This window comes from Pan paniscus, chromosome 2 (genome assembly GCF_029289425.2).
Source record: "Pan paniscus chromosome 2, NHGRI_mPanPan1-v2.0_pri, whole genome shotgun sequence".
NCBI classification, from domain to species: Eukaryota; Metazoa; Chordata; class Mammalia; order Primates; family Hominidae; genus Pan; species Pan paniscus.
In genome coordinates this window covers 15,428,414-15,442,778 of record NC_085926.1, presented here as the reverse complement: position 1 = coordinate 15,442,778, position 14,365 = coordinate 15,428,414, and the positions used below count along the sequence as shown (strand labels likewise).

General features: G+C 50.2%; 1 protein-coding gene across 4 annotated transcripts in view; it reads left to right on the top strand.

The window, feature by feature from the left end:
- COLQ (collagen like tail subunit of asymmetric acetylcholinesterase) overlaps positions 1 to 12,698 on the top strand; it is a 76,818-nt gene extending 64,120 nt beyond the window's left edge. For 3 of the 4 annotated variants that reach the window (XM_034955902.2, XM_003826205.4, XM_034955903.3), the window contains 4 exons: positions 1,039 to 1,158; positions 1,599 to 1,719; positions 3,695 to 3,797; positions 5,916 to 7,496. In XM_034955902.2, the coding sequence (XP_034811793.1) occupies positions 1,039 to 1,158; positions 1,599 to 1,719; positions 3,695 to 3,797; positions 5,916 to 5,985 (414 nt within the window). In that variant the 3' untranslated portion in view covers positions 5,986 to 7,496. Of the gene's footprint in view, positions 1 to 1,038; positions 1,159 to 1,598; positions 1,720 to 3,694; positions 3,798 to 5,915; positions 7,497 to 9,784 lie in introns of those variants that run through there. The other variant, XR_004670460.3, reaches the window with a different exon arrangement.
- Positions 12,699 to 14,365: the final 1,667 nt, after the last annotated feature.

Here is a 14,365-nt window from a genome sequence, read left to right as displayed (position 1 = left end):
CTTTGTTATCTTAGTTGAAATCCTGCCATGTTTCTACACTCTATAAATAACATTTTAAACTTTTTATTAGGGAAAATTTCAAATACATATAAAAGCAGAACAAATAGTGTAATGAACCCCTATGTACCCTTCACCCAACTTTAATAATGATCAACTCATGGCGAGCCTGTGTCCTTGTTTTCTCTTTATGCCTACTCACTCCTGCCCATTCTCTGTTGTATTATTTTGAAGTAAACCTTGGACATCAGTTCATCATAATCATCCATCTAGTGTGGCTGTGCTACAATTTACTTAACCAGTGTTGGTGTTTAACCAACCTATTGCTTATTGGCCACCCCCAAGCTTTTTACTAATGTAAATAATGCTGTAAAGAATATCTTTGAGTAGGATAATTTTAAGAATCACTTCCAGATGTCAAATTACTTGACTATATGACATTGCCTTTTAACTTAAGTCTTGGGAACATTTTAAATATTTAAAAATGTTAAATCAGGCCGGGCGCGGTGGCTCATGCCTGTAATCCCAGAACTTTGGGAGGCCGAGGTGGGTGGATCACCTTGAGGTCAGGAGCTCGCGACCAGCCTGGCCAACATGGCGAAACCCTATCTCTACTAAAAATACAAAAGTTAGCCAGGCATTGTGGTGCACACCTGTAATCCCACCTACTCGAGAGGCTGAGGCAGGAGAATTGCTTGAACCCGGGAGGCAGAGGTTGCAATGAGCCGAGATCGCGCTACTTCACTCCAGCCTGGGCAACCGCATGAGACTCCATCTCAAAAAAAAAAAAAAAAGAAAGAAAGAAAAGTTAAATCCGAGTGAATATTTTAGTTTCAAACTCAGACATTAGGAACTGGATTGAGAAGGTGAGGGAATCAAGACACTCCTCTCACTTCAGAAGGAATGCTAGAGTGTAGTGTGCAAACCCCTCTTCCCACTGTTGAGCAGCCCAAGGATAGAGATTCTGTTTCCTCCTCCAGCTTTTTCCCTGCCCCCTGCAGAAGTGTTTTCTGGAATCCTCACCAGTGTGTTCTCTGGCAGATTTTTGTGGTCAACAACCAGGAGGAGCTTGAGAGGCTGAACACCCAAAACGCCATTGCCTTCCGCAGAGACCAGAGATCTCTGTACTTCAAGGACAGCCTTGGCTGGCTCCCCATCCAGGTACCCCCAGGCCATCACCTCAGGACATACTCCCTGCCCAGGAGAGAGGTGCATCCATTAAAGGAAGGGAAGGCCACCCCACTGGGCCTGGGGAGGGCTTTCTACAGTCTGTCTGCATGGGAGGGCTGAGCATCCTCCCTCAAACTCTCTCTGAGCAGCCCTCCATTCCCCAACCCTGACTCCCAAATAGAAGCCCCTCTCTGAGCCAGGGTTCCAGATGGTCTCCACATCCCTGCGTGCCAGGTTGCTGTCTTGATCTGACCCAACATTTAACCAGCTACAGAGCTCTGGGCAACAGGAAAGGAGTACCTTTCCCACCCCTGGGAGGAAGTCAAGGCATGCCCCCCAGCAGTGCCTTCAGACCAAAACCAATGACCTCCCTGCCTGCGGCTGCCTGGATATGCCATGCTCCAGTTAATGCTGTGTGCTTCTTTGGCCAGCTGACCCCTTTCTACCCTGTGGATTACACTGCAGACCAGCGCGGCACCTGTGGGGATGGGTTCCTGCAGCCTGGGGAGGAGTGTGACGATGGTAACAGCGATGTGGGTGACGACTGCATCCGTGAGTGAGGCCCAGACCAGGAGGACCTGAGGCCTGAACAGCAGGGGGGTGGGACTCAGGGCCAGCCCTGGACACCAGCTGTGGTGCTTTGGGACCTTTCTAGAGCCAGAGAAGGGTATACCCAGGCCACCTTGTGCCACCCACCCCAGTCCCTGCTGCCCCAGTTTGAGCCCAAATATTAACTCTTCCACCACCCAAGCACCTCACCAGGGGTGGATGTCAAGGATCCTGCCCCCAGTTAGGCCTTCTTTATCTCAAAATGTAGCCACCAGGTCCTCCCAGTCCTACATCTTAGCAAAACCCATGTTACAGGTGCAGAAGATAAAGGTGATGGGCTCTCACTTTGCATGGAGGAGTGAAAGGCAAAAGGGAGAGGCCAAGAATCTGAATGAGGGCTCATTTACCAGGTAGAGCTCTAGTAGCAAAGCCCTCCATAGGGGAAGCTGGGCCAGCCAGAGCTGCTGTCAGCCTCGTGGGCTGCTGCCTTAACTGGTAGGCAGCAGGCTCTGGAGGGCTTGCTTTTGTTTGTCTTTGTTTTTTTTTTTTTTAATCAAGTAACAAAACCAGGAGGTGTGGTGGAAAGCAGGAGCTTTAGAGTCAACAGAGGTTGAATGCAGGCCCTGAGAAACACCAGCCACCCTCAGGCTCAAGGCAGAGGCCACATGGTGGGTGGGGTAATGGGGGGCAATTTACGGCTCTGAGCCTCACTTTCCTTGCCTGTAAAATGGGTATGATGTGCTGGCTGCTCAAGTCCCTAGAGATCCTGTGAGCTAACATGTGCAGAGATTATCTGGATATAGTAAGGGTTCAACCACCATTCACTGAATTCATTTAGGGCTTGTGGTTTAAGCCCCTGCTCTAAAGATCCAGGCTGGGGCTCAGGGCTGGATGTGTGGATGCAAAGTCATGGTCCTTGCTCTCAAGAAGCTCAGGGGAGGCTGGGCACAGTGGCTTATGCCTGTAATCTCAACACTTTGGGAAGCTGAGGTTGGAGGATCACTTGAGCCCAGGAGTTCAAGACCAGCCTGGGCAACAGAGCAAGACCCAATCTCTACAAAAAAAAAATAAAAATTAAAAAAATTAGCCAGGCCTGGTGGTGCGCACTTGTAGTCCCAGCTGCTTAGGAGGGTGAGGTGGGAGGATGATTTGAGCCCAGGGGTTCAAGGCTGCAGTGAACTGCGATTGCACCACTGCACTCCAGGCTGGGAAACAGAGCGAGACCCTGTCTCAAAAAAAAAAAAAAAAAAAAAAAAAAAAAACAGTTCAGGGGAAGGATGACAGGGCAGAGTGGGTGGCGGGAGATGCTGCTGACTGTCTCAGTGTGGCCGAACTGTCTCCCGACAGCTCCAGGGATGGCATCCCCTAGAAGGCTGGCCCTGCCCAGAGTCCCTTCTGCCTCTGGTGCACAGTGTCAAATAGGAGCTCTCACAGTAGGAAGGAACTAATGGACTGTCCCTGCCCTGTGAAAACAATGCTGGGATCCATACTCCAACACCCTCCCATCGTGTGAGAGCAGAGGTCTTTGCTGAAGATCATGTGGCTCCCCAGGGACACAAGGCTGGGCTCACCAGTGTCATGCAGAAGCTGTTGACAGATGAGAGTCACCATGCACCCTCACTGGGGCTCAGCAGTCTCCCAACCCTCACTCCCGGGACCCCCACACTGGCTTTATGAGGTGGAGGTCATGTCAGTGTCCCAGTTTTGCAGATAACGACCTGGAGTCTCCCCACCCCTCAGCTAGTAAGTGGTGAGGCGGGGCGGGAGCCAGGGTCTCCTTCTTCTTGTCCCATGGAACATCGCTGTGGGACCAGAGCCTGTGGGCAGTCCCTGGAGGAGTGTGAAGCTTAATGGAGGTCAGTTCTTTAAGGGGTGCAGCACTTAGGTTGGATCCCTTGGGCCGCATGGTCCTTACAAGCTGAGGCAAGCCTATCGCCTCTGCTCCTTCTCAGGACTGCACCTCCTTATGTCCCCTCAGGCTGTCACCGTGCCTACTGTGGAGATGGTCACCGGCATGAGGGTGTGGAGGACTGTGACGGCTCCGACTTTGGCTACCTGACATGCGAGACCTATCTCCCTGGGTAGGGATGACTCCCCTCCCTCCCTCTCCCCCTTCTTTCTCCCTCCCTCCTCATTGCTTTCCTTCTTTCCTTCACAAATATTTTGAGTGCCTCTCCACTTTGTGGTGCCTTCTAGACACTGAGGTATGGTGATGAATGACACAACACATGCTCCCTGCCTACCACGTGCCCTCTTGATCAGCACTGCCTGTGTGCCACTGAGACTGAGCCACGGCACCCACAGCCACCTGCTCCATCCAAGGCCCAGAGGGGAGCTGTGGTCTCTGAGCTCAGCTGCTGCCCTGTATGAGCAGCCCCCAAACCCGGTGGTCACCATGACTACATAGTCTCCTGGGCTGTGGGCCTAGGTGGGAAGCCCAGTGGAGAGTAAAGGTCTCAGGGCATTTCCAAGAATCGACATGTCTACCTAACCTGACTTCCTTGGAACACCCTGCCCATCCCTCAGGCATGCCTGTGACTGCAAGTGAGATCAAATCAGCCTTAATATCTAATTTTGCAAGCTCATGGCCCCTCCAAGAAAATACTCCCTCCAAGGACCCCTCTAGTTATTTCTGAGAGTCCTCAGTGGCTATTTATGTTGTTCAGGACAAGTATTCTAGTGTCCTGGCTCCACACTGGCGCCTGCCAAGCCAACTGAGGGCCGCCGCCCCATGAGGTGCTGATTCCATGCCCAGATTGTAACCACTGGGCTCCTTCCAAGGTGCGGAAGGTACATGTCTCCCCAGTCCTTACAGAACCAGAGTTGTACAACGTTCTCAGGAAAATGGGGAGGCCGTTCCTTTTTACCTAGGCTATGCCCTGCTCTTCACTGGGTTCCAGAGTGGATCTACTGGTGCTTCCGATCTCTTCTGTCCTTGAGTCCAGTCCCTTCAGCTTTTGCTCCCATCCCATTTTCTCTTGTAGACTCGGACCTGGGCCCTTGGCAGGGCTGGGGAGCCATGCCTGTCTCTCCATTGCCTTCTCTGTGCTCTCTCTTCCAAGGGGGTCTCCCTAACACTCAGATATTAGCATGTTCAACCAGGCTGGGAGAACTACAGACCTGTAGTCTCCCCCAGACTCCCCCAGACTCTAAGCCCATTTAGGCTTGGCCAGGACCCCACTCCATGTATGTGTCTGTGTGCAGTGCCCCTCTCCCTGAAGGAAGGAAGACCCCTGACAGGCCTCTGCCAGAGAGTTGGCTCTTCATGGCTCCACAGAGACAAATGAATGTAGACGATCAGATATGGAGTACAGGATCAAGTAGAGCCCAGGGCTCCCCGACGCTCACTGTGATTACACAGCTATTCCCCAGAAGCCTCAGAGGGACGCTTGTGACTGTGCCTGTGAGGTTTAACGCCCTGTCTCGGATGATCATCCGGGCCTACAGAGGTATAAACTGCACTGTCCAATATGGTAGCCCCCATTCACAGGCTGCTGTTCAAATGTAAAGTCATTATAAGTAAACTTAAAATGCAGTTACTCAGGCCAGGCACTGTGACTCACGCCTGTAATTCCAGAACTTTGGGAGGCCAAGGCGGGCAGGTCACCTGAGGTTCAGAGTTCGGCACCACCCTGGCCAACATGGTGAAATCCCACCTCTACTAAAAATACAAAAATTAGCTGGGCTTGGTGGCACGTGCCTGTAATCCCAGGTACTCAGGAAGCTGAGGCAGGACAATCGCTTGAACCCGGGAGGCGGAGGCTGCAGTGAGCCGAGATCACACCACTGCACTCCAGCCTGGGGGACAGAGCGAAACTCTGTCTCAAAAAAAAAAAAAAAAAAAATGCAGTTATTCAGTCACAGTAACTACATTTCAAGAGCTCAATAGCCACATCTGGCCAGTGGCTTCACAGATACAGGACATTTTTGTTGGTAGGCTGCATCGTAGCAAGGGGGATTCCCTCACAGATTCTGTGCTAAGAGCAGGGCAACCACCTCCTTCCACCCAGGCCCCGAGCTAGACCTCAAGGCCAAAATCCCAGAGACATGATTCAACTCCCCCAGGCCTCTCACTCCAAATGAGAATGGGAAAAGTTCTTATAGAACCATTGGCCCTTGGCCGCTGTTTGATGAGGTTTGACCGGAAGTCACCAGCATATAGGAGGTGGCCTTTTAGAACGTGTCTTTGCCTCCCTCAGGTCATATGGAGACCTGCGATGCACCCAGTACTGCTACATCGACTCCACGCCCTGCCGCTACTTCACCTGAGGGCCGTGAGGAGAAGGTGGGCTGCGCCCCACAGAACTGGCAGCAGCTTCTCCACTGTCATCAAACTGGCCATGTCCTGGCCCCGTCTCCACCAACCTTTGTGTGACAAAAACAAGGACAAATTCCTGCTACTAAGACACGCTGTTAACTCAGTCTGACTGGAAGAATTTAGGACCACTGCATCCTGTCTTAATCCAAGGTACTGGAAAACCTTCCACATGCCCAACCTGAGACCTGTTCCCCATCGCTACCATTTGGCCAAACAACCGGCTACAATGCTCTTCCTCTTCTGGAATGTTGCTGACCCAGGCCGTGGACTTGGCTGAGCACTGTTAGACACACATAGACCTGCAGGCTGTTTTAGTATGTTTTGATCTCTTTGGGGAATCTGGAGTACAGGCCTCTCCGCCCCTGACCACTGAAACATGCAGGCATTCTCACTCACACTGGGCAGCCCGCTGTCGGGTCTCTCTAGGCCTATGAACCACAAAGCAGGGAAGTGGGCACGTTCTCTCGGGGTGGCTCACAGCTTTGAACCTGCCAAAGGACCCCTCGACTGGCCACAGCCCAGCCCAGCCTGACGTGGATGTGGCTGCCCAGGAAAAGACTTAACTGTGAAAAAGTACTGAGAACCCACCTGACCCAGGCTTGCCCCAAGCAGAGGCTAGAGAAGAGGCTCCTCTTCTCAGTGTTTCCCAAAGGGGCGGCTCTTGTGGTTTCAAAATCTCTGGCACCATCTTGACCTCTTGGCTCTCTCTGCACTTTGCCCCCTGTCTCAAAAATGTCCTTCATGTCCATTTCCTGTCCAGGAGACTCATGAGGACTGTGTGACCTGCACAAGCCCGCACCTGGGCAGGCTGTTGGTGTCTCCTTTGTCCTTAGGCAGATACTCCCCTGAGTCCCTGATCTAGGGCCAGCTGCAGAGGGCTCTCTCTAGGCAGAGCGTTCCTGACCAGAGCTCTACCTCTTTGCCTCCTGCTGACCCCTGACAGCATCCCGTGGCATTTCTTTCATGTCTGCGTATTGCATAGCCTTGTCCTCCTGTGTGCCTGAGCTCCTCCCTTTTCAATAAGATTATTAGTCGTGCATGTCTGTGAGCTGCCTTTCATCACCATTTTTCCTGAGTAGGGCTTAGTTTTATTTTGGAAAGACATCTCCAAGGTGAGGTCCACCCCCACAGCAGACCTCAAGTAGAAATTGCTCAATTTTTACCAGCTGGAGGGACACCCTTGGGTTTTTGTACGAAGCTATTTAATGAGCCCGTGTCTTGGGGACTCAGCAGGCTGGAGCTTGGGGCCTGGTGGACCATCACCTGGTGTCTGTAGGTGGACCCGGTCTCCCACAGGTGACATCAACCTGAGGGTGGCGTCTTTAGAGGCAGGCACATGGGCAGCCCTCTTCCCTTCGCCTCTACTGCGAGGCCTGGGGAGATGTTGTTTTCATGCTGCTTCCACCATCACACTGGGGTTTCTGGATGGGAAATAAAAAAATAAAGGCAGTTCATTTCCCCACTGTGGCTCTCTCTTCCGTTGGTGGTGGGGGTGGGGCCGGTGTCTCAGCATTGCCAGATGGAGGGAGGAGTCTAAATTCAAATCTGCTTCCCAAACTCTATGGAGGGTTCTAGAATGTGGAAGCATTCCAGTTCCCTCAGGCACAAGGGAGGAAACAGATCCAGAGATGTCATGGACTTGCCCAACGTCAAAAAACCCAGTCTTGCTAGGCCAGCCCTGCCCTCAGCCCTAGTTTTAGAACCTTGTTTAGGATGGAATGGAGGTCTAGTACTACTCCTGGACCTGGCCAAGAGAGGCCCTGTCCTGGGTCCCAAGGCTGGAGGGCCCTACCCTGGCCCTCCTCTGGCCATTACCCTCCCCACAGGGCGAGGTCTCTATGTGGCCAAAGTAACATACCCGCTGGAGCTTGCAAGCCCCACTCCTAGACCATGCTCCAGGTACCTGGGAAACCACAGTTCCCCACCCAAGTGGTCTTGAGCCTGCTTCCTAGACCTGCAGGCCTCTTGCCCATGTCTGTCCTCCTGAGTGTGACCTGAAACACATGCAGGCCTGGGGGTGGCCAGCAAAAAGTTGTTCGTAGGAATTATAGATGGGGCTTGGAATGTGGGCTGGGATTTCCTCATGGACACACATGAAGCCCTTCTTAGTGTGGGATGGGCCAGGGGTAAAAACAGAAGGGGTCTGGCAAGGGGCTGGACCCTCCTCTCCTCTTGCTACCACAGGACTTTGTGGAATCTAAAATTCCAAATTCAAACCTGGCCTTCCATTCTTTATGAAAGTATCCTTTTTGAGGGAAGCAGATAGAACATATTGAATCATTTAATTGGGAGTGGTGGCATGTGCCTATAGTCCCAGCTATTTGGGAAGCTGTGGTGAGAGATCACTTAAGTCCAGGAATTTGTATTTATCCATTTTCATGCTGCTGACAAAGACGTACTTGAGACCGGGCGATTTACAAAAGAAAGAGGTTTAATTGGACTTACAGTTCCACGTGGCTGGGGAAGCCTCACAATCATGGCAGAAGTCACATCTTACGTGGATGGCAGCAGGGAAAGAGAGAGAATGAGACAGAGCTTTTGCAGGGGAACTCCTCCTTTTAAACCCGTCAGATCTCATGAGACTTATTCACTATCACAAGAACGGCACGGGAAAGACTTGCCCCCATGATTCAGTTACCTCCCACTGGGTCCCTCCCACAACATGTGGGAATTCAAGATGAGATTTGCGTGGGGACACAGCCAAACCAGATCGGGTGGCATGTGCCTGTAGTCCCAGCTACTTGGGAGGCTGTGGAGAGAGGATCACTTGAGTCCAGGAACTCAAGGTCAGCCTGGGCAACACAGTGAGACCGCCCTCCCCGCCCGCCACCTCTAAAAAACAAAAAGCAAAACAACAAAAATAGTCTGTTCTTTGATTATAATGTAAATACCTAAACATTTGGTATATGAGTGTCCATATATGCGCTTTCCTGGTCCCCGAAATATTACGGATGGGCCTATCTGGAGCTATTTCAAGGGACGATTCTGAAAGGCTCAGGACACGAAAGGATTCAAAGTCACATGTTTTAAGAATATGTGTAATAGTAGTAATTCTGGCCCTTTGGCATTTTGAAATTGAAAGATGAGAGATCGGGGAAGGTGGGCAGCTCCCAGCCCTTCCTGAAATCCTAACTGTGATGTAGGGAGCTGGTTCCCCGTGAAGAAAAGTGGGTGTGCTGCCCAGGGAGCCACAGAATTGGTATCCAAGAGCTCATCTATGCCAAGTAAATGTTTCCTGAGATAATCTGCTGGTCCTGGAGGAAGTTGGGGTGCTACAATGAATGTGGAGGGAAGAACACTGAACAGGAGGTGCAGGTACCTGGATTCAGACTGGGTTCATCGCTTCTCATGGTCTCAATTTCCTCACCTGAAAAAGACTTTCAATAAGGGCTGATTTTTCTTGCAGCTCTAACAGATTGTGGGTGTGGCGCCTGCCCTTCACCTCTGACAGAACATACCCTAGGAGCAGGAATGGATTCCCTTAGCTGCTCCTGAGGCTGTCACATGGGGTGGCTTAGAATAAGACAGGATCTCAGAGATGCAGTTGGTCACCAAAGAAGGCTATGCCAGTCCATATGCTTTTGTTGGCAAGAACAGAAAATCCAGTCTGAATACCACATATTTATTGGTTCATATAACTTTAAAAGTCCACTGGGGTGGGGTGATAAGGCATGATTCAATCAAGGTCCCCACTCTATTCCTCTACTATCCTCTCAACTATTTGAACCTTTCCATTAATTTGATCCTTAGGGTGGATCCTTAGGGTGTTGACTGCTGCAGTTTCAAGCTTACATCTGCACCCAGCAGAATCCAGAGGAAGAGACAATGCCTGTTCCAGTGGCTCTCAAGAAATTCTTTTCCAGCCAGGCATGGTGGCTCATGCCTGTAATCCCAGCACTTTGGTAGGCTAAGGTGGGTGAATTGCTTGAGCTCAGGAGTTCGAGATCAGCCTGTATAACATGGCGAAACCCCATCTCTATAAAAAATACAAAAATCAGCTGGGTGGAGTGGCGTACACCTTCACTCTCAGCTACTTGGGAGGCCGAGGCAGGAGGATCGCTTGGGCCCAGCAGGTTGAGGCTGCAGTGAGCCATAATCACACCACGGGACTCCAGCCTGGGTGACAGGGTGAGACCCTTTCTCAAAAAAAAAAAAAAAAAGAAAAAGAAAAAAGAAAGAAAATTTATTTTCTGGAAATCCCCAGCAAACCAAGGAGGCAGTAAGCCTCCTTGGTCTGCTTTGGGTCACACGCCTGTTACTGAACCAGTTTCTATTGGTCAGGAGAATGGCACTTGCTGACGAATGAAGGCTGGGTTCCTGAACCCATGGAGACAAAGGTTATAAGAATTTAGGACCACTGCATCCTGTCTTAATCCAAAGTACCGGAAAACCTTCTACATGCCCAACCTGGGAACTGTTCCCCATCACTACCATCCAGCCAAACAATCGGCTACAATGCTCTTCCTCTTCTAGAATGTTGCTGACCCAGGCCATGGGCTTAGCTTAGCACTGTTAGACACGTTACTCTTAGCCTATCCCCTGGAGATTCTGCAGAAGCACAGAGGCTACATGGGGGTGACTTCTGGACCAAATATTGGGGAGCATGAATTGGGGGAATGAGTACAGGGCACACATAATGTCCCTTCCACTGGTTGTCTGGTTTTGCTTCTCCTTTTGGCAGGAATAGGTGCTGAGTTGCTTGAGGCAAACCTTTGGGAAGACTGCTCACACCATACCCAGAAAGCTACTGGTTGATTCTTTTTTTTTTTTTTTTTTTTTTTTGAGATGGAGTCTTGCTCTGTTGCCCAGGCTGGAGTGCAGTGGCACAATCTTAGCTCACTGCAACCTCTGCCTCCCGGGTTCAAGTGATTCTCCTGCCTCAGCCTCCTGAGTAGGTGGGATTATAGGTACAAGCCACCATGTCTGGCTAATTTTTGTATTTTTTTTTTTTTGAGACAGTGTCTCACTCTGTTGCCCAGGCTGGAGTGCAGTGGTGTGATCTCGGCTCACTGCAAGCTCCACCTCCCGGGTTCACGCCATTCTCCTGCCTCAGCCTCCTGAGTAGCTGGGACTACAGGTGCCCGCCACCACACCTGGCTAATTTTTTGTACTTTTAGTAGAGACGGGGTTTCACCATGTTAGCCAGGATGGTCTCAATCTCCTGACCTCATGATCCGCCTGCTTCGGCCTCCCAAAGTGCTGGGATTACAGGTGTGAGCCACCGTGCCCGGCCTGTACTTTTAGTAGAGATGGGGTTTCATCATGTTGGCTGGGCTGGTCTTGAACTCCTGACCTCAAGTGATCTGCCTGCCTTGGCCTCCCAAAGTGCTGGGATTACAGACAGATGTGAGCCACCGTGCCCGGCCTGCTGTTCGAGTCTTTTAATTTTTTTTTTTGGTAGAGATTGAGTCTCACTATGTTGTCCAGGGTGGTCTCAAACTCTTGGCCTCAAGCGATCTTCCCACCTCCACACCCCGAAGTACTGGGATTGCAGGCCTGGTTGATTTTGACAGGTCCACTCACAGAGACTGACTTCTCACAGAGTGCCATAGGTCAAGAAAGATGTGGTGTAGTTTGTGAAAAAAGCAGAAGATTGGATTCACACATCTGGATTTGAAGCCTGGCTCTGCCACAAACTCGCTGTTTAATTAACCCGCTTAATTTACTTCACTTCTCTGAGTCTCTGTTTTCTTACCTCTAAATGGGGAATAATAGTACCTTATTTCAAGGTTGTGGTGAATTTTAGTGATAACATGGTTTAAGGCCGGGTGTGGTGGCTCACGCCTGTAATCCCAGCACTTTGAGAGGCCACGGTGGGCAGATCACCTGAGGTCAGGAGTTCAAGATCAGCCTGGCCAATATGGTGAAACACCCAACTCCGCTAAAACTACAAAAATTAGCCAGGTGTAGTGGTGCACACCTGTAATCCCAGCTACTGGGGAGGCTGAAGCATGAGAATCATTTGAACCTGGGAGTCAGAAGTTGCAGTGAGCTGAGATCGTGCCACTGCACTCCAGCCTGGGTGACAGAGTGAGACTGTCTCAAAAAAAAAAAAAAAATGTTTTGGAAGTGTTGGATTTTATTTGTTGTTATCATTATTTAGTGGCTCAGGCCAAATCAATCACCTCTTTGGGGATCTAGGGGTATTCACAAAGTTTCACAGTGATTTTTTCCAGGTGGCGGGAGTAACAAAGCAAGGCTAGAGATGTCATTGGAAAGAAAGCAGTAGTCACTCAAAATAAGGAATGGTTGGCCGAATGCAGTGGCTCTTGCCTGTAATCCCAGCACTTTGGGAGGCCAAGGTGGGTGGATCACCTGAGGTCAGGAGTTTGAGACTAGCCTGGCCAACATGGTGAAACCTCATCTCTACTAAAAATACAAAAAACGTGGCTGGGCATGGTGGCAGGCACCTGTAATCCCAGCTACTTGGGAGGCTGAGGCAGGAGAATCTTTTGAACCCGCGAGGCAGAGATTGTAGTGAGCATCATGCATTGCACTCCAGCCTGGGCAACAGAGCAAGACTCCCTCTGAAGGAAAAAAAAAAAAAAGGAATGGTTATAACACTTTTCAATTGCAGCAGTGTGGGAGAAATATTTCTCCTGTTAACGTTGCAACTGGCTTTCTGGTGTCGGCTATGACAGTCTGAGGCATGGTAGGGGCACAGAGTTGACTTACTCTCTCTGCCCAGACTGATTTTTTTACTCTTTCAGTACTGGACTGGTTTTGATGCTTTCACCAGTAACAGAAGCTCAAGCTGTGCTCAACTGACCCCCAAGGATCCAGCCTGTCTCTGGGATTCTCTAGGCCGTCCCGGAACTCCTACCATGACCAGGGAAGTGTAGGGTTGGGGTTTGGCCCTAGACCTCTTATCTATCCACCTGCAAAGCCGTTTTAGTAACAGATTTGGAAGCAAAGTAAGGTTTTTGATGGCAGCTTGGTCACCAGCACTTCACTTAGGAACCAGTGCTGGGGAAGCGGGTGGGACAATTTCTGAGTGTCTCCTGGGACAGACATATAGGCCATCGCTCCGCTAGGGGCATGGAGGGTATGTGTGGGTCAAATTGCTAAATAATCTCCAAAGCTCATTACAATTAATGGGCCGACCTATTCCCCAATGCCTGCTTTACTGGAATTGTTCGGCCCCATCCTTCCCCCACAGTAGAGTGAGCCAATTTAAATTTTCAATGCAGTTCTTCAGCACTTGTGTGATGATAATCAGCTTACAGGTCAAGGACCTTGGCAATTCACCAAGAAGATTGTTACATTTGAGCAATTCACCATTACAATCCATGGGCCCAGAGGTTCCAGGAGCCTGCTTCCAGCCACCTCCACCAGGATGCCAGGCATGTGAGTGAAGCTAGCTTGGACCCTGCAGTCCAGCCCATCTGCCAGCTAAGTACCACAGTTAAAGCCACAAGAAGCTGACCTGCCTAGCCAAGCTCTGTCCCAATTTGTAACCAACAAATCCCATGACGTAAAATAGTGATTGTTTTAAACCACCAAGTTCTGGGAAGTAGCTTGTTACTTAGCAACAGATAACTGGAATAGTGCTCTTGGTAAGAAATGGCAGGAGGGGAGCAAACTATACACAGTGAATGAAGGAGGGAGGGCCAAGCCAAGAGAAGCCATTGGGTGGCTTTTGGTGCCCTCTGCATGAATCATGAATAGAAATATCTTAACTCTTACTGGAACTTTTGTTTATCTGGTCAGGAACAATGCCAGAATTGGGAGAGGACTTAGCGATCATGTGGCCCAGTGGTCTCAAACATGGCAGTCACAGGGCATGTGAATGTAATAGATGGCATTAATAGCCGCAATTCTTCCCACCTCCCTGTATCTACACCCTTTCCAATCTCTTTTTCAACTCCTCCCATCAATCTTGGGGAATGGATTTCCCCACCCCTTCATTCTGAACTTAGCTCTCTAACTTGGTTTGGCCAATGATGTCTTAGCAATTGTGACAGAAGTATTTTGGTTCCTCTCTTACTCTTACACCTCTCTGCCTTTGCCATGACAACATGCCCAGGCTAGGCTGGTGGAGATGACATGGAGCAGAGCTGTTGCCCCCACTCTGCTGGCCAAAGCCATCCTAGATCAGCTGAACCTCAGTCAACTGCCAGGCCTATGAGGGAGCCAATCAAGACCAGAACTGTCCAGCTAAGGCCAGTCTAAAGCCAACTCTGACTTGTGAGCAAAATAAATGCTTATTAGTCATTGAATTTTGGGATGGTTTGTTACAGAACATTACAGTGGCAATAGTTAACTGAAGATAAAACTCCCTTCAGTGATGGACACCACCACTTCCCCACTGAGATGGTTCAAGTCTAACTC